At 40.1% G+C, this 23,027-nt stretch overlaps 1 protein-coding gene across 1 annotated transcript; it reads right to left on the reverse strand.

Moving 5' to 3' along the window:
• Window positions 1-7,909: 7,909 nt before the first annotated feature.
• Window positions 7,910-9,487, reverse strand: RTL4 (retrotransposon Gag like 4; the record flags this gene model as incomplete). Its single annotated transcript, XM_081223004.1, is given in 3 exon segments — window positions 7,910-8,443; window positions 8,447-8,528; window positions 9,354-9,487. Coding segments are annotated over 3 exon segments (750 nt in total).
• Between the last annotated feature and the right edge of the window lie 13,540 nt (window positions 9,488-23,027).

Raw genomic sequence — 23,027 nt, forward strand, 5'->3', positions numbered from 1 at the left:
AGAAAGGCCATAAAATTCACTCTTATTAGATAAGTTTAGGACACAAGCCCACACCTGGAACAGTCACAGTGGCCAGGTATATGCCATGGGATCACTGGTTTAGACCTATGTCTCATGCTTGGAGGTGGAATGTCACTCAGGAAGGTAGACCGAAGTGGGAAAGAAGTTGGATCTCTATGTGAAAATTAGGGACCACTGCCAAAAGTATAATGCTTGCTGGGGAGGCAAACAGCAAATGTCCCCTACAACCACACCTGGACAATCTATTAGGGTTGTTTGATGCAGAAAGTATGCATTCAATAAAGAACCACCAATGAAATTTATATGGACTACCAAAACATCCTATTCAAGCCTCTACAAAAATCCCGTTGTTTCATCATATGGATGAGACTAATTTAGAGGCAAGAAACAAAAAAATAGGGATAAATGGGCCATTTGAAAGGAGAAATATAAACAGTGAGATATCCAGGAGCTGGTCTGATTTAATACTTTAATATGTTTTAGATCCGGGGTCAGGAAACTTTTTCTGTAAAGGAAGAGATAGTTAATGTTTTAGGCTTGCAACCCATGCATGTCTTAGGATGAAAGCACCCAAAACATGTAAATGAATGAGTATGACTGAGTTACAATAAAATTTTATTTTTAAAAACAGGCAGTAGGTTGGCTTTGGCCCACAGGTGGTAGTTTGTTGAATCTGGTTGTAGATGGATAGTAATGTATTATGTAGGAGTATGGACTCTTGCTGTTAGAAGTATCTAGATTTGAGTCTTGCTGTTTACTTACTAGCTCTATGCATAATTTCCTTCACTACTCTAAGCCTCAATTTCCTCATCTGCCTAACAAGGATAATAATAACAGATGTCTAAGAGTGTTGTTTTAAGAATTAAAAGAAAATACACATAAAGCACAATGCCTGGCATGTAGTAGGTGGTCAGTATATGGTAGCTATTATTATTAAAGCCAATGGGGAAAAACTGTAAGAAAAACTTATGAAAGGGAAGAAAGATGAGCTTCAGTGTTAAGGATATCTATTTATTAAAACATTCCAACTACATTTTTAGGGGAGTGGAATTTGTGTCATCAATTACATCTCAGGAAAGAGAATAGTAGGCTTCAGGGAAAGGTCTACAATGACTCTTTCCTCAAGATGCTGATGAAACCCAAAAAGGCCAAAAAATTACTGGATATTATTTTTAAAAGCTTTAGTAACAAAAGAGAAAACGTTATCTTGTTCAAATTTATTTTGTGTCCACACCTGGAATTCTGGGTAAGTTTGGAACAATTATTTTCGCTAAAGACAGAGTAGGGATGGAGAAGATTTGGAAAGGGTGTGCTGAAGAGATTACTGGCCTATATGTGTGAGGGCCCACATAAAAGATTAAGACTTTTCAGCCTGGGACATCAATCTGGGAAGGACAGGTAGGATAGTGGTCAAGAACATGGCCTTTTCTGTCAGATAGATAGACCTGGAGATGAATCCTGGCTACATGACTTATTAGCTTGAGTCCTTAGATAAATTACTTAAACCTTATGAGTTTACTTGTTTTCACTTGTAAAATGCAAATATTAATAGTGTTACTGTGAGGATTATGCCCATGAATCAGAGAGTCTTGTGCTTGGCACACAGTAAGCACTCAGTGACTATTATTATTATTTGAAGCCTCTAAAATCATGTGTGAAGTGATCAGCATCAAGACAGACTCTTTCATATCTTGGAACAATTGAATGGGGAGGGGGATGCCTTTAAATTATACATAGATGAAGCCAATGCAAGTAAGGGGAAGTCTGATGTAAATGGCAGATAGTAAGCCAATGGTATCCATTGCCCCCATGAAGCATTACGGACTGAAAACATATTTAATAAAGGATACATACATGGTAGACTCATCATGGGTAACTAAGGGAACATGATGTTTGATAGTTTTTGCTAACCTTATGGTTAATGTAAAAAAGAACAAGGCTATCTTCCTACAAATGCTCCTTAGAGACAGATTGTTGAACTGGAAATTCCCTGAGGTTGATATAGTGGTGGCAGATCTCAAATTTAAATGACCAACTAACTGTTGTCAGACTAAATCAAATTCTTGTTTTAATCTTGATATTCCTATGACAGTGGCAGGTAACAACCATCAGGAGACTTCAAAGTTCCTGTTGTCTCTTGGCATTGTGAAAACACTGTAAACATCATTGAGCTATTATTGAAAAAGACCCAATAGCTTTGAATGAAGAGCTACAGAAATATGAGGGCTTTGTGATAGCCAGAAACTTTTGTTAGAATCCTGACTCAACAAGCAATAGCCTACCCAGTCAGATAAAGCAGACACAGTACATGTTTAGATTTGTCAAGGAATTTTCTACAACTATTAGAGACACAAATGAAATCTCAAAGTCCTAGGAGGCACTGATTTGCTAGGTGGTGCTTTTTTTTTTTTTTTTTTTGGCAGTACGCGGGCCTCTCACTGCTGTGCCCTCTCCCATTGTGGAGCACAGGCTCCGGACGCACAGGCTCAGCGGCCATGGCTCACAGGCCCAGCCGCTCCATGGCATGTGGGATCCTCCTGGACCAAGACACGAACCCATGTCCCCTGCATCGGCAGGTGGACTCCCAACCACTGTGCCACCAGGGAAGCCCTGTGCTTCTTTTATAGACTGTTGTCCAGAACATGTATTTCAACCAGTGGCTATGTGAATACCAGTTACTAGAGTGGCCTTTCTCTACTGAGTGGCCTTGGGAGGTGTAATAGGGTCAGTTAGGCTGGTCCGGAGGGGTGTGACTTAGAGTGTTTTCCTCTTCTATCAGAGATCAGCTCTGGCATTAGCAAGATACTGGTTTCAAACCCTAGCCCTGCCACTTACTAGCTGTGTGAATTTCAGGCAGATAAGTTAACTGCTCTGAACTTTCATTTCATCCTCTTTAAATTGAATTAATAACACCTGCCCCATAAAGGCGTGGTAAGCATTAAATGTCAGAAATGGATATTCTATCAATATATTTTAGTAGTGTGAAATTAAATGAATATCATTAACAAAGCATATATGACCCAGCAATCCCACTACTGGGTATATACCCTGAGAAAACCATAATTCAAAAAGAGTCATGTACCACAATGTTCATTGCAGCACTATTTACAATAGTCAGGACATAGAAGCAACCTAAGTGTCCATCGATGGATGAACGGATAAAGAAGATGTGGCACAGAAATACAATGGAATATTACTCAGCCATAAAATGAAAAAAATTGAGTTATTTGTAGTGAGGTGGATGGACCTGGAGTCTGTCATACAGAGTGAAGTAAGTCAGAAAGAGAAAAACAAATACCGTATACTAACACATATATACCGAATCAAAAAAAAATGGTTCTGAAGAACCTAGCGGCAGGACAGGAATAAAGACGCAGACATAGAGAATGGACTTGGGGACACGGGGAGGGGGAAGGGTAAGCTGGGATGAAGTGAGAGAGTGGCATGGACATATATATACTACCAAATGTAAAATAGATAGCTAGTGGGAAGCAGCTGCATAGCAGAGGGAGACCAGCTCGGTGCTTTGTGACCACATAGAGGGGTGGGATAGGGAGGGTAGAGGGAGATGCAATAGGGAGGGGATATGGGGATATATGTATACATATAGCTGATTCACTTTGTTATACAGCAGCAACTAATACAACAATGTAAAGCAATTATACTCCAATAAAGATGTTTAAAAAAAAAAAAAGAAAGCACTGAGGACAGTGCCTGGCATAAACCAACTATTAGTTCCCTTTCTCTAGACGCACACAAAGCCAGATTTTATGTCCAAAGGGATGAGTCTTCTATGAATAGGGAAAACTGAAATTCTACAGGGTTCTCCCATGTAAAAGTAAATGGGGTGGGTGGAATACAGTCACAATTGGCTTATCACTGAGCTGGATAGATAAGAGAACCAGTGCCATGTAAGGTATGTACTAGAAGTCAATGAGCAGGAAGCAGGTTCAAATAGACTGCAGAATCAAAGCCAATACCAGGAAGTAATACCAATAATTTAATGCATGAATGCTCAAAGTTATAGTGGCAATCAGTGACTGGAAAGTGTGGTTCAAATACCAAGATAGTTCTACTGATTCTACTAAATGGTGTAATTCACTTCCAGGATTTTTGTTTGTAAAACGTGGGCAGTGACTCTTGCATGAAGGTGACATTGAAGATTCATGACACTATATTCCCTTGAATGTTTTTCCATTTTCCTGGCCAAGTGAGACCTGAAGCTTCATAGGGAGGCAATAAAGCATGGCCACCAGTGTATCAATAAAAAGGCTTTATAGATATAACACAAGCTTCCAGAGCTCTCCCAAGGGCATGAGGTGTTACATTTTGCCCAGAGGCTGGTATATCTTAAATTTTCTATTTTGTTTCAGAGATGACTATTATCATAGGCAAGATGGTGCTGGGTGGAGAAGATCTTCCAGAGTCCAAAAAAAAGGTGATATTTGTTTTAACCCTCATGGATAGAGGTGAAGGCTCTATGGGTCTGATTGAATAATGAGAGTCACATGGGTCTCATGTGCTGCCATCTGGACAGAATGGAGGTAGTGAGAATTAGGTCAATCATACACTCTTCTCTCTCTAAAGGTGCTTGTCAGGGGCTCATGTCTACAGTCATGTGTTATGTCTTCATCCACGGCAGTATATTCTGATGGTTAGACTGAACTATGTGGTAGTGTAAGAAGAAATTACTTATGCCAGGTACCATGGTGCTGGGTATGAGTAGAAGTAAACGCAGGAAGTGAAAACCATAGGTATTTAGGAATGTTATTATAGCTGTAGACAAATGAGAGAGATAAAGAGGGATACTGACTGACTGTTGAGGCAAGGCTCCCAGGGAGGACAGTCTTCAGTGGATTCACTATGGTTCACACTGTGATGCTGACTTTGCATGATGAGAATCTTATTTTGTTTCCAGTGTGCTCAGAGGTGATTAGGGTCTGGAGAACGGATGCTATTAAAACCACAAAAATTGATGTATAAGCCAAACGCCAATTTATTCACTTATAATGAGAATTAACTGCCAAGTAGGCTAGAACACTTCATGTCAGCTGGTTAGCAACTTTTCTTCCCATAACAAAGTTTATATGGGAGAGTAATTAAAATCAGATTATTTCTTAGAGCATGGAGTCAGAGCAAGGGGAGTTAGGTGACAATCTTAATGGCTAATGACACAAATTGGGATGGCCTGGTGCCTCTACCCCATTGTAGGTGGACGCTGGCGAGGTCTGCTGATCAACATCCCCTCTTTGACTCTAGAGAGATTACTGATGCCTTATGGCTCTTTAATTGCCCCCTTTTCTAGATTCCATGAAAATCATTCTTTTGTTAACAATTCGTTCTTCAGACCTGTAAAATGATTAGATTCCCTCTTGCTTGGTGGCATCAATCATGTAGCAGATCTGCCTCCCTAAAACTACAACCTTGGTTGGACCTGGGGGTTCTCCAAGTCTTTGCAACTGCATACTACATCTTTGAGTAGGGTACATATCATTTGTTCTCTGTAGATTTTAATTAGTTTCACTCTCAGAGAAATTCACTTAGGTGTAAGTTCTGAGGACTCATCCATGTAACTCTCTTTATGCTAAGTAATTAATTCATTCTAATTGAAGTGGATGGTATCACTATAACAATATTTTAAAGTGGTAAACAAAATGGTTGCTAGCTAGTAGGCAGTAAAGCATTATCCCAGCATCCTATTCATATGGTCAGTCTGGCTGTTGGATTGTATCACATAGAGCACAAGAGGTCCTTGATTTGGAATTTCTCAACAAGGAGCTTCTTGAAGTAGGAGGTGAACTGAACTTCATAGCCCAGGATTAATTATCTGTTCTGAGAGGCTATGGAATCTGAAGATTTCTTGGGGAAAAAGGTAATGTTGCTGCAGAGGGAAAGCCCTCTGCAGAAAATAAAGTGACATATCTTTATATGTAAAAAGTACATATGCATAAGGAGTACACAATGATAAATTGTGGCCCTAAGATAAAGAAAGACTGGTGATTAAGCCAACTGAATGCTCCTGTCAACATTCTAGGACGATACTGGTGTTGGTAAGGAAAGTGACTGGAGGCCATTGGGTTAGTCCTTTATTATAGAATTGGTGGTACTAGATTAGGATACCTGCAGGTAATACCAGAGTCACTTAAAGTTCAAATAGAGATCCGTTAGAGGATATCATACAATCCCAGTACACTAGTGGGAATTTCTTACCACAATTGAAATATGTGCATTCAGGTCTCCTAGTTGTCAGAGCATATGGAGTAAGGTGGATGTATAGCAAGCTGTTAATAAAGGAGGCTCCTCGTGAATACAAATAAGAATTAGCACAGTGGTTAGTGAGGCACTGATGGGTGAAAAGATCTGTTTGTTAGTGCTATAGAATAAGAGTAATAAGGTCCTAGCTGAGTTTAGGTATTGTCAAAACATAATTCTCCAGGCCAAACTACAGTGGTGCTTCATGTTCTGAGAGGCCTTGATGGCTGCTAGGAAATATGGAATTACTGATTTTACCTCAGGGAATCCATTATGGGGACATACATCAGCCCTAAGAAGCAGGGAACAAAGAGCAGGTAATTACCAGAAAACACCAATTATCACTGCATATCCTTAACATTTTAGGGATTTTTACCTTTTCAGCATAGCACTACTTTTGCTCAGAAGCATTAGGAATCCATACACAGAGTTAATGTATGCCAAAAGTACAACACAAGCAATCATAACCCCATTTTGTGAGTTTTATGTACAGATGGTGTTGATGTATATGCCCCAGGATTTGAAATGTGAGATGGTTCAGAAAATTGTCTGCCATTAATTGCTCTTCAAGATCCTCAACTAGATGAAGGTCCCCAGAGGTGGTCCATAAGGGTAGAGCTTACCATCAATGAGCAGTGATCCTAGATGGTGACCACACTGAGGCCTCTAGAGTCAGAAACTACTGAAGGGCCTGATCCTCAGTCTTCAGTGGAGATTTAGTTAGCCAGGTTCCCTGTCTAAGGCAGCAGGGACATGCTTCAGACACAGTAATTATGATGGGACACATTCCCCAACTCTCACTAAATACTTGTTAGAGGTCATTATCCTAGAGCATTTTGACTTGGCCATAAGACATGCTGGAACCTGAAGTAGGTTGTTGGAGAAAAGGGGAGTAAGCTAGGGATTGGCTAAAAACATATACCGGCCTGAAGGGCTAACTCTCAAAGAAGTGGACCCAAAGTTCCAAGCAGACTGCTCAAAGGGCCCTACCATCTAGTTTGTCAATAGCCAAGAGATTACTTTTGAGCAAGCAGCAGTCTTTAAATAGTAGCAAAATATATAGCTGTATGAAAAGGTGGCATAGCTGTGTTTCCATGAAGGTTGGTTTGTGTTAAGCTGGACTCTAGTCAATAGGTGGAGCAGGATTCAGCCTCTAGTAGGAAAATATTAGTAGGATATGGAAATGCAACTGGGACTTCAGCCAAGAGTCCTAAACCAACAGGGGACTAGGATACAGACCAGTGAGAGTAAGGGTGAAGGCCTTGGGCCAAGAAACTCAACCCAGGTATCTATCACCTATCGGTGGGGATGGAGTCCCCAATGTATTGCCAGGGTGGTTTCCATTGGGTCAGACTGGGCAGAGTTTTTCCTGCAGGCTTTCAGTACACTTGGGAAATTAGTCCCAACTGTAGAAAGTGCCTGGGAATTGTTTTCATCATTGCTTTATCAAATTAAGTGATGGGTCACCAAATGAACAAGATCTGGTTGTTTAAGTTCTCAGAAACATAGGAGTTCATGACTGTAAAGTGGTATCCCAGTTCCCCATCTGTATTTTAAATGTTAATGCAGGATATAAATCAATGAGGCTGGAGGTGAGAGGGGTATAAGTTTACAGTGTGACCTGCCTGGGCTCCTCTTACTGGTGAGCTGGGTTATTTATCCTTGCTGGGGCTCGAGAACGTTTGGCAAGGCAATCTCTTGTGAAGTGACCAGCCTGGCTGCAGTAAAGGCATGACTGAGTTTCTTGCTGGCGGGCTCGTTTGGCTGGAGTGAGAGGCAGCTGGCTTCCTCGAAGCTGTATAGGGTCTTCCTTGGGTGCTGGACCTGTGGGGTTGGAGAGGGCTTGGTCATGGATCAGGGAAGCCAACGCTGGGATCTGGGCCTCTGACTGCAGGAGCTCTGGCCTGTCACTACGTTGCTTATCCAACTGAATACACTGAGTGATAAGGTCTGGGAGATTGTCCATCAGATCTGTGCCACTTACTTCAGCCTGAATGGAGTCAGCTAGTTCCTCTTGGAAGTGATCACTCTGATTGGTTTCATTATATCTCAGATTTTGAGCAAGGAGCTGGAAAGTAGTGGCATCCTGCTGAGAGAAGTTGTCCCTTTTGTCAACCTTAGCATTCACCAAGGGGTTCATTTCCTGTTTTGTGGGCTCACCAAATGACTGCTATAACTCAAGAACAAAGTTCTCATATTGCTTCAACAGAGCACTCTGGTAGGTGGTGATTCTGTGTAATTCTCTACTGTATCTTCTGGAATCAAGTGAGACTAAGCAGAATTGAGTACCAATATTGGATACCAATGAGCAGAGAGTGGTTTTGCTCTGTGATCAGACAGACGGTGTCATGAGCAAGTAGCCAAATCTGTTAACTATGAAGAAGTCACAAGGGTATGCTGAGAGCTGAGAAATGCCAAAAACTGTTGTCCACTACTCAGTGTTGCCTCTTCTTCATGGAGAATGCCAATGTTCTGCACATTCAGAAGAAATAAATTACCTTAGGACACATAGAAGATTTGGAATTAAGAAGATAAATACAAAAGTTACAGTAGATTTCTCTCCCCACTCCCCTTCTTGGTAATATGGAGGCAATTTGTCCTCAGACTAAGCCTTTGATTCTAAAGTATCTTTCTTTATCAGAGAATCAAAGAATTTTACAATCCAAAGTGATCGTAGAAATCATCCAGGCCAAATTTGTAATTTCACAGATGAGAAAACAGAGACCTAGAGAAGTAAAAATGTTTGCCCAAGGTCATACAACTAGTTAATATCAGAGCTGGCCTGTCCATCAGAACTGCTGTCCAAAACAGCACTTCCTCCAGGACTACAAATGTGCTCATTTGCTTACACTACTTGGGCATGATGATGGTTCTTGCCCCTTGCTACTCCAAACGCTCAGGGAACCAGCAGTTTTGGCATCACCAGGGAGGTTGTTGGAAATGCAGACTCTAAGGTCCCACCCCCCAGACCTACTGAATCAGTGTTCCATTTTAACAAGATTCTCCAGGTGATTCGAATGTGCATTGAAGTTTGAGAAGTGCTGCTCTAGAGACCACTTAGCCAGAATTGGAATACTCACTGGTTGGACTTGACCCTCAGTGCTCCAATCATAGCCTGCAGTGCTGTGAGGGTCCGATTGCTGTGGTGATAGTTAATCCATTTTTTCTGGCTTTCTAGTCTGTGTCTGAGGTCACATTTGGTTGCCATGGACATGATTAAGACATCACAGGCAAGATGAAGAGGTGAGATTGAGAACCTAGCAAAGAAGAACAGAATATTCTTAAATTATAAAGATCAAAATGTTCAGCAGTCTTCCCTGCACTGATAACAAGAATATAGCAACCAGTAAAAGTTTAAAACAAACCCCAAACATATTGTATATTGGTTGAACTATTCTGCTCTGTAATTCCTCTCACTGTCCTTTCCTTGTGTAGTATTTAAATGTATTTAAATCGGCCATCAGTGGGCAAAAAAGGAAAAAAATGTGTATCACTGAAAGCAAGATCTGATTCCCTAGGTTTTATTTGATGGCACCTCCTCTCAAAACCTATGGAAGAAATTATTGGAAGAATGAAATAGTGTAAGATGGGGGGCCAGAAACTTGCCCAAACACTATCAGTTGGATGATTTGAAGAACTCATTTGCTTCTCAATTTCTTTTTATCTAATGAGGATGACTATCTTGTCTACCTCAAAGGGTTGCTGTGAGTGTCAATGAGATAATAGATAGGTGCTCTGTGTAGCAACAAAAAATGAGAGATTTGCTTCCAAGATTGTTCCAGTGCAGCTGAACAATGCCAGTGGTGAGGCTCTACCCTCAGTGCATAACGCCAAAGTAGAAAGATACTGTCATACCTCCTTTCATTCTTCCTTTCAATACCTCACCCATCTAGTCTACTATTTACCTTTCAGACATCTTTCACTTTACAGGTGCCCATCCATGAGTTTATTCCTGTCAGCCCAGCTAGGTGTCAACTGATAGCTAATATGTTAACTAATTATTGAGTGTTAATGATTGGCCTTTCTCAGGGTATTCATTTTTGTCTTCTGAAACTTTAATGTGTATAAAAATCCACTTGGTCCCAATCTCTAGCAATTCTGATTCAATAAGTCTGGAGTGGATGCCAGGAACATGTACAAGTTGGCTGGCAGATTTCTGATGATGGTGGTCCTTGTGAGAAAAGCCATCCATACAAATATCATGCAATAAAGCCATATTAGTAGCATCTCAGAGAAGTAGGGATGGGGAGCAGACATATTTGGGGGTAGGAGGTTGACCCTCAAATGATGTAGAATAGGTGGTAGCCTATTCTACCTCCATATAAAGCCACAAATTGCCCACACTGTTCTTAACAACTGCTCATCTCTCCCAGGTAGTAGAGAGCAAGAGTTCAGCATGTAGGTTCTAGAGTCAGACTGACCTGGGTCCAAACCCTGGCTTGGCCAAAAGTTGTGTGACTCTGGACAAGTTATTTAACCTCTGTGAGAATCAGTTCCAAACTTTAAAATGGAGATGATATTAATACGTGCCTCTTGGTGTCATGAAGATTAAATGAGATGAAAAGAGATTAGCACAGCTTCATGCAGATGGCAAATGCTCCATAAATGTTAGCTATCATTATTCTAGGTCCACAGTCTGTGTTTTAGAATTTAAATTATTTTCAGATTTTAGAAAAGTAACATAGAGTATGTACTGTTTATTACATAACACTCCCAGTAATGTCTGGGAAAACATCCCATAATTAAGCCATTAACATTTCTGCAGGAAAAAAAATGTCTGAATATTCATACTAAAAGAGATAAAGACTAAGTTCATGTCAGTTCAGGTCAGGTTTTTCTGCCAAATAAGTTTTGGCACCAAATTAGAAAAAAAAAAAAAAGCTTCTGTTGTACAGAGCTTTTTGATTTCAGAATTTAAGCTAAGGGTTTGTGGACCTCTACCAAACTCTTTTTTGGGGGGTGCAATTATAACTTTTCCTTCTCTGTCCCTGCTTTCTGCCCTTTGACTCTACTCTCAGAAGTTCCAGAATATCTGTAGAGGTCTCCAGTTTCTTTACAGAATTATGTATTCAAAGTGGCAGATCATTTAATTTTTCTAATTATGTAGCACTGGTGAAACACTTGCTAAAATTATAAGCATTAGCCCAAATGCAAATCATACAATGGCACTGTTGTCAATGGCAGTTGCTTAATTCCTCAAAGAAAATCTACCTTGCCTTATCATTTTAGAAATTGCTCTCCTTTTAGAGGTCAATGGCCTTCTACTGGATTGTTCCAGCAGATCCTGGGGGCAGAGCTGACAGTCTGGAGGAGTTCCAGACCACAGTCTTTCAGAGACCAAGTAGAGACAGAGCTCATAACTCAAATGCACAGGCTTGAGGGATCAGACTAGTGAGCTTGGACCAGGTCTGATAGAAAACTGCATATGCTTAAGCTTTTCCTTAATCAGTATGTGCTTCAACTACAAAAACAACAACACAAAAATAGGTTTAGTAAACTACTGCAGGCCACTTTGATGTTTGTGTTCAGTTTGAACCAAAGCCATAGTTAAGAGTTTCCCTAGATATAAAACTACTCCACTCTGGAGTCCCCTAAGACCCCATTTGGAGAAGGGCCTGTAGTATCCTGCTGCTTGTAAGAGAGCTTTGTGACCTTACACTGCTTTATTTTCAAGGTGTTCTACATAACTCATTGGAGAAGATTGAACTAGGGTCATGCAACTACCCAAAGCAGTTGCATTCTTACTCTTGTTCTCCAGATCTTCTAAGGAATGCTGTGGTCATAGGAGCTAAACTGATAGATAAATAACCCTGATAAGGTGACCACAGGGGCATACTGTTTGAACTTGTCTGAAGACTTGGGTGTGACCCCAGCTCTGCCACTATCTATACTGACAACCTTGGGCAAGTCAGTTCCTCTCTCTGGGTCAGTTTCTATATCTGTATAATGAAGGGATTGGGTTTCTTGAAGTTTATTAAGATAAGAAATCCTGATTCAGGAAGGTCAACAGGAGACCTAGGAATATGAGTTTTTTATAGGCACCCCAAATTATTCTGTGTTAAGAAGTCTTCAGATTTTACCTTGGGAATATTGGGTGACTGCCCACACAAAACTCCTGTATTTGTCAGAGGTTCTCAAATTTCAGGATACTTCAGAATCCCCTGGAATCTTAACATACAGATTTGGGGGCCTCACCCCTAGACAGTGTGATTCAGTGGGTCTGGGATGAGGCCAGATAATTTGCATTTTAGTCAAGCTCTGTCAGTGATGCTGATGCAGAAGTTTCCCCAGCAACACTTTCAAAAAGCTGTAGGCTGAGTAATCTCAAAAGGACCTTTCTGCTTCGGCACTATCTACGTTTTTGAAAGTAGAAAATATTTGACTCCAAAAGTGGCCCCTGAAGTGTGTGATATGTAGATTGCTTCCTTCCTAGACTCTGCTTGAGGCTGTATGGTCACCTCTAAACTGTGGGCTAGTGCAGACCTGGCTCAGGCATGTGAGGTGTAGCTGGCTCAGAGGCAAGAGAGAGAGTAGCAATTGAGTTGACCCTGCTCTCAGGACTCTGTAGTTCCTGCTGGGAGTTATGTACTATTCTGCTCTGCTCTGCTCTGCCTGTGAATGAGGTAGAAAAATCATTCTCTTATCCCCATATCAGAGATGGAGCAGCCCAGCTGGAATCAAAACGCCTATTGCTATGACTCAGACCGCATACCTTCCTTTAAGCATCAACCTTCCTTCTGGCTCAGCTGGACCCATGGCCTAGCTGCTTATGAAGTTCAACATGTCATGAACACTATCTACAAGTATTCCCTGTCAGATTCCCAGTTTTCCTTTCAAATGTGCACAACTCTATTAAGAAGCCATATCAGCCTTCCTGCTCCACGGGTCTATTTAACGTTCCTCCTAAGGTCATGTTTCCCAGTTTCCTCCTTCACCAACCTTCTCTCCTTTGCCTACTGTCTCTGCTGGCAACCACAACACATGTCTGAATGATTCTGCTCAGTCACCAGCCAGAATCATGACCGATAACATCATCCCAGCAATACATGACCCATTTGCACTGTTCTTTTCTCTCGATTCAATAAAGAAAAATGCCTAGAAGGAATGGGAGAGTTTTTCTAGGAAGGCAAGGATCTGGACACTGGATGGAAGGCAAGGTGATCTGCCATTAGGTGGACACCATAGCACTAGGGTTGAACACAGAGTATTATGTGGAGTCAAGGAAAAACCCCAAAGATAGACTCTATTGCTTCTTTGCTGTACTTGCCAACTTGATTTCCGGCCCTGAGGGGTACCAATGTTATATGGGTGGTGAAATGAAGACTTCAGGGAAAGTAGCCATGTTTTAGAGGTTTGTCAACTCCTGAAGATCAAGTGTGCTGCTACTGACAGCTCGTAAGAGATGTTATAACATATGGTAGATAACCTTTGTAGCAGGATTGTGTCTAAGTCTCATTTCAGACCTGCAAGTGCTGAAAACATGGCAGGCTTCTGACACACTGTAAATGCAGAGATTTTCACTTGTATTTGGTAAGAATAGGAAAGAAAAGTCCTGATTTCCTTCAGTTGTATCCAACATTTTTGTAGGTCTTTGGTAATAATACTTGTGATTTCTTGAGTACCTAATTTATGCCAGCTTACATACTCTGACTGGTACTGGCTACCTGGAACTGTATGTAAGAGGATTCTGGACCTGTAACTGGCCTCACTGGTAGAATGTTGTGAAGGATTGTCGATGTCTGCCATGGGGTCTGGAGGGATAACTGCAACATGCTGAACATGCGTTTGTTACCCCTCTCCTAGATTGTATGGTCCTCACAGTAGTCTTATGAAGTAGGTATGATTATTTGCATTTTACATATAAGGAAGCCAAGCCCCTACCTGCACTTCAGAACATGTAATCATGCCCACTCCTGCTTTTAATCTCTTTCTCCCCTCACCTAAAAGCCCTTTTCTTCCTATGCTCAGCTTAATTTCAGCCTCCTTGATGCAGCCTCCTCTGACTAGTCAGACCCTTACTAACTTCTCCATTCCCTGAACTATGGAAGGACACATGATTTTATGTTCCCTCCTGGAGGAAGCCTCTTTCCTTTAAACTCCCACAATACCTTGCACAGGGCTGGTTCCATGGGCCTTATGTAAATCTGTGTTGATGGATACACTAAGATGATAAAGGGCTAGGGGAAGGACAAGCAAAAGAATCCCTACCAGTAGTAGCCTGAGGTTAAAATTGTGACGAGAAAAATAAGACCTGGAATCCAGCCATGAAAATCTGATCAAAATGGGAAGAAGCTGAGTAAGCAAGCAGGGAGATGGGATCTCTGTAGAAGTGGTCTGAGCTTGAGGGAAAGCCCAGCAGGCATTAGTATCACCAGTTTTTGGCTTTCTATCCACTATCTTCCTTTCTTCCTTAAGCCCCATAAATTCAGTGATTTTTTTTTTTTTGGCAAGGCAAAACAAATGATCATGTCTGACAAAGACTTCTTTACTACTTCTAGGTTCAGGGAAGCAGTCTGGGAGAGTGCTTTACATAACTGAATGTGCACCTTGTCATGTTTTATAAGAACAGTGAGATAATATTCTAAATTGGGACCCTCTCAATAAATCTGGGTTGAGCTATCACCATACCCATCTAATCAATATGTGAAAATATTAAAAGAACAACCAGAAAGGAATGATTAGGTTCTTATCCCCATTGAGCTTCACTGTCTATGTGTACAGAAATTTAAGTATCTTAAAAATCACTTTAATATTCATTATCTCATTCAGTCTTGACCACAATTTTGTCATTTTTCAGGTCAGAAAACCAAGACACTGAGATTTTAAGTAAAGTCAAGGGTCAAAGGGGAAACTTGATACATGTGTAACTGTCTCTGAAGGACTCCTGTGTGGAATACTTGTTCTCAGAGACATGTAAGACACTATCTGAAGACGTTTGGGAGGGCAGGGGTGGAGATGGCATGATTGTCTCCATGGAGTAATTTATGAGTTCCATATCATTGGAAGAATGCAAGCAGAGTTAGCATTGCTATTTGGTGAGGAGTAAAATACAGGTGATGAAACTGACCACTAGTTGTATGCAATCTAGAATCTGATCCTCAGATCTACAGCCAACCTGAACCTTACCCACCTTGCCCACCTACCTCAGAGCTCCTGTTCCTAGAGGAGACTCTAAGCTACAGCAGCCTTTGTTTACCAATTTGAGGATTTATCTTTGTTCCCCTGCCCATTCCCAATGCCCCCGTCATTTCAAACAGTATATGCTGTTTCAAGTAAACAGTTAGAGGAAGAATGGAAAAATTCTGATCTGCAGATCTTAAATAGTCATAAAATGAGCCCTTTAAATTTGAAGTGATAGGTCTTCTCCTGCATTTGTGCTCCCTGCTGCCTCTTTCATCTTTAATTCATTAAGTGCAATTCACTTAGTGATGAACACCACTTGCAACTGATGAGCTGACAGAGCCTAGCCCACTTAGATTTAAACTTTTTTGTTTGCTTTGCCATGTCCCTGTGGTGTGCAGGCAACCTGCGGCCCTGCTCAAGGTGGAGAGAACTTAATATAAACAACTTAGTCCATATCATGTTTTTCAATTATCAGAAGTCTCCTAGAAAATAGTTGCAAATGAAGCCACTGACAAAGGATTAATCTCCAAAATTTACAAGCAGCTCATGCAGCTCAATATCAAAAAAAAAAAAAAAAACAATCCAAAAATGGGCAGAAGACCTAAATAGACATTTCTCCAAAGAAGATATACAGATTGCCAACAAACACATGAAAGGATGCTCAACATCACTAATCATTAGAGAAATGCAAATCAAAACTACAATGAGGTATCACCTCACAGCATTCAGAATGGCCATCATCAAAAAATCTACAAACAATAAATGCTGAAGAGAGTGTGGAGAAAAGGGAACCCTCTTGCACTGTTGGTGGGGATGTAAATTGATACAGCCACTATGGAGAACAATATGGAGGTTCCTTAAAAAACTACAAATAGAACTACCATATGACCCAGCAATATGACTACTGGGTATATACCCTGAGAAAACCATAATTCAAAAAGAGTCATGTACCAGAATGTTCACTGAAGATCTACTTACAATAGCCAACACATGGAAGCAACCTAAGTGTCCATTGACAGATGAATGGATAAAGAAGAGGTGGCACATATATACAATGGAATATTACTCAGCCATAAAAAGAAACGAAATTGAGTTATTTGTAGTGAGGTGGATGGACCTGGAGTCTGTCATACAGAGTGAAGTAAGTCAGAGAGAGAAAAACAAATACCATATGCTAACACATATATATGGAATCAAAAAAAAAAAGGTTCTGAAGAACATAGTGGTAGGACAGGAATAAAGACGCAGATGTAGAGAATGGACTTGAAGACATGGGGATGGGGAAGGGTAAGCTGGGACGAAGTGAGAGAGTGGCATGAACATATATACACTACCAGATGTAAAATAGATAGCTAGTGGGAAGCAGCTGCATAGCACAGGGAGATCGGCTCATCGCTTTGTGACCACCTAGAGGGGTGGGATAGGGAGGGTGTGAGGGAGGGAGATGCAAGAGGGAGGGGATATGGGGATATATGTATATGTATAGCTGATTCACTTTGTTATACAGCAGAAACTAACACACCATTGTAAAGCAATTATACTCCAATAAAGATGTTAAAAAAAGTCTCCTAAAACCACAGATTAATGTTCCAACTTTAGAGGTGAAGAATTTAAGGCTCAAGAAATGGAAAATTATTCAGGTCATGTTATGACTCTCTTTGCTATGTTCCAATCCCAAACCCTTTCCAGTAAGCCTTTCTTTCCTCTCCCAGCCTTGACTATGAGTGAACAAGCGATGTGGTGATTATAGAGTATGGTGAAGAAGCAACCTTTTAATGTTATTCAATAATTGGTAACATCCCACCCATACGCAGAGCATTTTATGTGATATGTCTTCTCCTACTGTCTCATTTATCATTTTGATAAACTATGAAGTAGGCAAGTTGTGTCTTCAACACTCCCACCAACAGATAAAGAAAGAATTGTCTAAGGACATACAACTATTTAGTATTAAATCTGGGACTAGAATCCTCAACTCTTGCCCCTAAAATCACTACATGCTGAAAGTAGTTTGAAACAGTGGAAGAATCATGGGCTTGGGAGTTAGAAAGAATTTAGATTAAAATCCCAATCTGAGTTAAGCCAAAGCTCTGAGACCTTGGACAAGTTACCTCTCTGAACCTTAGTTTTCATATCTGTAAAATCTGTATTGCAAAGTAGCTGTGATGAGTTGAGATACTATATGTAAAGTTCCTGGCATCCAGCAGACAGCAATGATAGAAGCCACTGGTAGCATATTTTCTGAAGACACTGGAAGGTTACCTCCCAAATGTCCTTGTCACCTGCTCCAGTGTCTATCTGGGAATTTGGAGGAAGGTGATTCTTGGTGTGGAGCAAGTGGCTTAAACTAATTCACTTAGTATATAACATGTCTTAGTGTTTCTCCGTTGAAACACTCATATCACTTGTAATAAATTATTATATGCTCATTTTCCTACTAGATTATGAGCTAATCAAGACAGGAATCATCCAATTTCATTTCTATATCCCTAAGTCCTAGCATACTTCCTTACACATAGAGGTGCTCAGTAATTCTTTGTTGAATTTATAATATCTGCCCATGGCAGACATATAATAGTTAAAACTAGATAGTAGCAAAGTGGTCTTACTGTTTCCCCTTCCCAGTATAACTCTTCTATTATTATTCCCTGAAGTGAGTGAAAAACTCAGCCCTGTTCCAGAGCATATCAGCATGTTTTTGCATTACAAATGACTGAGTTAACCAGATACAAATATAGATAAAGACTTGTGGCAGTAAGACTAATGCTCAGGAGGCAGATGTCCCAGCCCTATACTTATGGTGACCTTAGCCAGAGCAGTGAGAAACCTTGAAGACCCTTGAGAATGTACTATGCTAGGACAAATGGGTCATTTAGTTTGTGGCTACTCTCTTCTTAGAAGAGTTTCAGATATGCCCAGGCCCTTGTTAAAAAAAAAAATATCTATCAGATTTGGAAAGAAAATGAGTACAAAATAATCCAGACAAGAATTGTTTAAAGATATGCTATTTTCAACCACCCTTAAGTGAAGACAGAGGAATTATTTACCTCTCACGTGTTGTGCCCCAAGCATAATCGAGCTACATGCTTCAGCAGTGGGGCAGATTCTGGGGAATGGGAAAAGGCCAAATGAGAAGGAATGGGATTCTCTAGCATCTCAAGTTGCAGCAGCAACCTTAGTTCTATGCTCTTACTGCTAGAGTGCTCCATTTTCACTGGATGACATTCCCCAACCCCCTGACATTGGAACAGATAGCAGGTATGAGGTGGTAGAACTTTGGGCTCTGCCAGTTGAGAGCTGTGTAGACTCAAGCAACTTAATATCTTTGAGCTTCATTATTTTTTTTTTTACAAAAATGGGGCCAATAATATCTAGCACAGAGGGCTGTTCATTTATTCACATAATAAATCTTGGTTGAATATCTGTTATATTCCAGGCACTGTGTTGGGAACTGGAAAACAGTAGTGAGTCCTCATGGAACACAGGCATTCTAGAATTACTGAAGTAATGTATGCAAACTGCTTGTCTCAGTACCTGGCTCATAACAATGATTTAATCAATGATAACTATCATTTTAATAGCCTGAGATATAAGGACATGATGGTTAAGAATCCAGGCTCTGGAGTCAGACCTGGGTTGTAGTTCTATCAGAATATTAGCTCCACATATTAGGCATGAGAACTTGGGCAAGTGTTTTTAATGTTACATACCTCAATTTCCTCACCTGTAAAATAACTAATAATGATCATAACTGTTTTATAAGCTTGGGAAGATCAAATAAGAGTGAATGTGAAACTACCAGCAAGTCTTCTCCCTCTAAGGGCTAATGACTCAGGACTGACACAGGTCTAGTTGGGTCAAAAATAAAAGGCCTTTCAAGGAAAGTGTCTCTTGAGCTGCTTGAAATTTGTCTGGAGCAAAAAGAAAGGTAAATGGAAGACCTATTGTTAGAAGGGCCGACAATTCCAATGACATTCTAAGTACAGATATGGCAGGGAAATAATTTATAGGAGACAAACTAGTTCCCTTCTTCACACCCATCACAGGTGAGAAAATGCTGTCATTTTATTTATGGCCTTTGCTTATAATAGACTCAAAATGCCCTCTTTGCAAAGCCCTTCTATCTTGAGCCCCAGATTTCAGTAAGGTCATGTCTACTTCTCCATCTTTTCTCATTGGATCATATTTCCAATAAGACAGCTCTTTCCACCTACTTGTGTATCTGTGTTCTTGGTGACCTCTGCATTGAGGATGCTGCTGCCATTGGCACTTGGAGTTCCCAAAGGATAACTGACGATGCAAAGGTACCAGCAGTAACATGATTCTGCAGAAAGCTGGCCTCTGCCTGACTTTTAAAAAATCTCAAAGTATATTGGGGATATAATTTACATATTAAAAAATTCATCAATTTAGTATGTAGAGTTAATGAGTTTTGACAAATATATATGTGTGTGTATATATATATATGTATATAGGTATATATGTATATATATATATACATATATATAAAACCACCACATTTGAGATATAAAATATGTCCATTACTTCAAAATTCTGTCACATTCCTTTGCAGTCAGTCAGTTTCCCCATCCCTGGCCCCAGGTAATCATGAATCTACTTTCTATAGATTTGCCCTTTCTAGACATTTCATATAAATGTAAACATACAATATGTCATCTTTTGTGATTGGCTTCCTTCAATTAGCATGTTTTGGGGGTTCATCCATGTTGTGGCATGTATCAGTACCTCATTCCTTTTTATTGCCAAAAATATTCTATCATATGGATATAACACATCTTGTTTCACCTTATTGATGGACATTTAGGTTGTTTCCAGTTTGGGGTCATTACATGTAAAGCTACTATGAGCATTTGTGTACAAATATATTTTCATTTCTCTTGAGTTAAGTACCTAGGCGTAGGTCATATGGTAAGACTGTTTAACTTTACAAGATACTGAAAACTCTTTCCCAAAATGGCTATACTATTTTGCATTCTCACCAACAGTACATGAGTGTTCTAGTCATACATTCTTGCCAACACTTGGCATTGTCAGTCTTTTACATTTTATTTGTATGGAGTTTTACAGAAGCTCCTGAAGGGCCTTGAGCCATTAGATCATTCCCCTATTGGCTGCTCACTATCATCCTTTCCCCATGTCCTTTGAGGAATGTGGTAAGAAATGGGAGGAGAGACTTCATTTTTTACCTGACAGTATGGAATCAGTAAAGCTGCCTGTACATATCCAGGGAGGGAGGCAATCTAGTTATATGAAGAATAAACATCAATAGTATGGAAGATGCAAGGAGACAGATTTGGGATTCCTATAACATAGAACTTTCTAGAGTTTAGAACTGCCTTATAATAGAGTGAACGTCAATAAGAAAGGTGCTCCCTATCACTAAAAGTATTTAAGTAGCAATTGGATGAACACCTCATGGGGATGTTCTGAAGCAGATTCATGTACCAGATAAAGGTAAAATGAATATCCTCAGATATTTCTATGACAATGTGAAGTAGACAATATCATAATTCTGTGACTTCTGATTCTTCCTTTCTGTTCTCTGCCCTTTCACCTGACTTCCAGTTAACCCCCAATCCTTAATGCCCTGGTACCACAAATGGCTGGAAATCAATCTTCACTAGAGTAAGCTAAAGACTTCCCTTTTCCAGAGCGTCTGAGTTGTAGTATATTCCCAAATAAGAATCTCTAATGGTAGAATTTCAGGCAAAGCAACAGCCAGTGAGTAAGATGTTTTGGCTAGAATTTCCTGCCTGACACCACTCACATTAAACATAGCATCTAGATCATCATCCAGTCTACCTACTGGCTGATAATGTAGCTCTTGAAGGAATTCAAAGAGAAAGAAAGCAAAGCTTCCAAATGTGATTTTCAAAGCAGGGTAACAAATGAGGACTAACAAACTCCTTCTCAGCTTGGTTTTCACATCCACATAGACCTGACTATCAAAAATTGCCCATCTGCCAACTCTTTTTTGTATCCAGCACCCTCTAGCACTGATATGGTACTGTATGTTTTTAGAATACTGCTTACATCGACTGACAGCTTTTTTTATATATATCCATCAGGAGTGTTGTAGCTTTTATTCATCTTCACACTTTAAGTGTCTGTCAGACTGTCAAGTCTTCCTGTCTTCTGTAAGAATGTGTCATAAAGGAAACTGGTTGTGACCTGCCAGCAGGCCTCAGTTATTCAGTCTGCAGGGAGACCCTGAAGAGCAGTGCCAGAGTAAAATGTTCCCAATGATCTCTGTCTTCATAAAAAATAAATCAAGAAAGAAATAGAATGAAACTGTATCAAGGAAATGTTCACTTAGATCTGGAGATGAACTTGTATACATGAGTGAACAAAACATGGAATCAGTATACTCAGAGATGGCTAAAGCAACAGCCAGGAAATGGATTTGAGTTGACTTATAGTGGAGGCAGTGCACTGGGCTAGGAGGCCTCAAGTGTATTTGTCATAGATAGTGGCAGATGTATAGAGGACACTTGCTTTCCTCTTCCTTCCATCATTTTTTTCTTTCCAGGTGGCTTTTAATCATTCTCATATGAAAATATTGTTTATAAGTGTACTGGAAGATTTTTTTCAAAGTCATGAGAGAAGTCTCCAGGATATGGGTAGCATCACCATGAAACGTGAAGTCCCCTGTTCTAGGTTATTCCAGGAATATTGAGACCCAGAGAGGGAAAATGATTGACTCTCAGTGATTCTAGAGGAAAGGAGAGCAGCCCTTAACTCTTTATCACATCCAACCCCAAGCCCCAGAGAAAGGACTGAAAGCCCAAATATCAATAGTGGCAGAAACCATAGGTTTTATTAACTCAGTCAGGTTTGGCCATCATTGCAGAGGATAAAGGAATGCTGAAAATTAGCCATTAACCTCACTATGTACATAAAGTGTTTGGAAACAAGACTGCATTTCAGATCCCCATACTCCCTACCTTTGATTTGATGGTGTAGGTGGGAGTTTAATCAGCTTAAAGCCCTCATGACTCTACCAGTATTGGCTCAAGAACCAGTGTGAGTTGAGGCCTACTAGTGAAGCCTATAAGGAGATGGAGCTATGAGGAACCGGAGAAAGCTGATAGGTTTACTTTCCTGGTTCTGGGCTCTATATGGACATGACCCCACTCTGAATTCATTATTTTATTTATTTTTAAAATTTTTATTGGCATATAGTTGATTTACCATGTTGTTAGTTTCAGGGGTACAGCAAAGAGAATCAGTTATACATATATCCATTCTTTTTTAGATTGTTTTCCTATATAGGTTATTATGGAATATTGAGTAGAGTTCCATGTGCTATACAGTAGGTCCTTATTAGTTATCTATTTTACATACAGTAGTGTGTATATGTTAATCCCAATCTCGTAATTTATCCCCCCCTTTCCCTTTGGTAACCATAAATTTGTTTTCTACATCTGTGACTCTATTTCTGTTTTGTAAAGTTAATTTGTACCATTTATTTTAGATTTCACAAATAAGCGATATCATATGATATTTGTCTTTCTCTGTCTGACTTATTTCTCTTAGGATGACAGTCTCTAAGTCCATCCATGTTGCTACAAATGTCATTATTTCATTCTTTTTTATAGCTGAGTAATAGT

The sequence above is a fragment of the Mesoplodon bidens genome, assembly GCF_964165515.1.
Source record: "Mesoplodon bidens genome assembly, chromosome: X".
NCBI lineage: Eukaryota > Metazoa > Chordata > Mammalia > Artiodactyla > Ziphiidae > Mesoplodon > Mesoplodon bidens.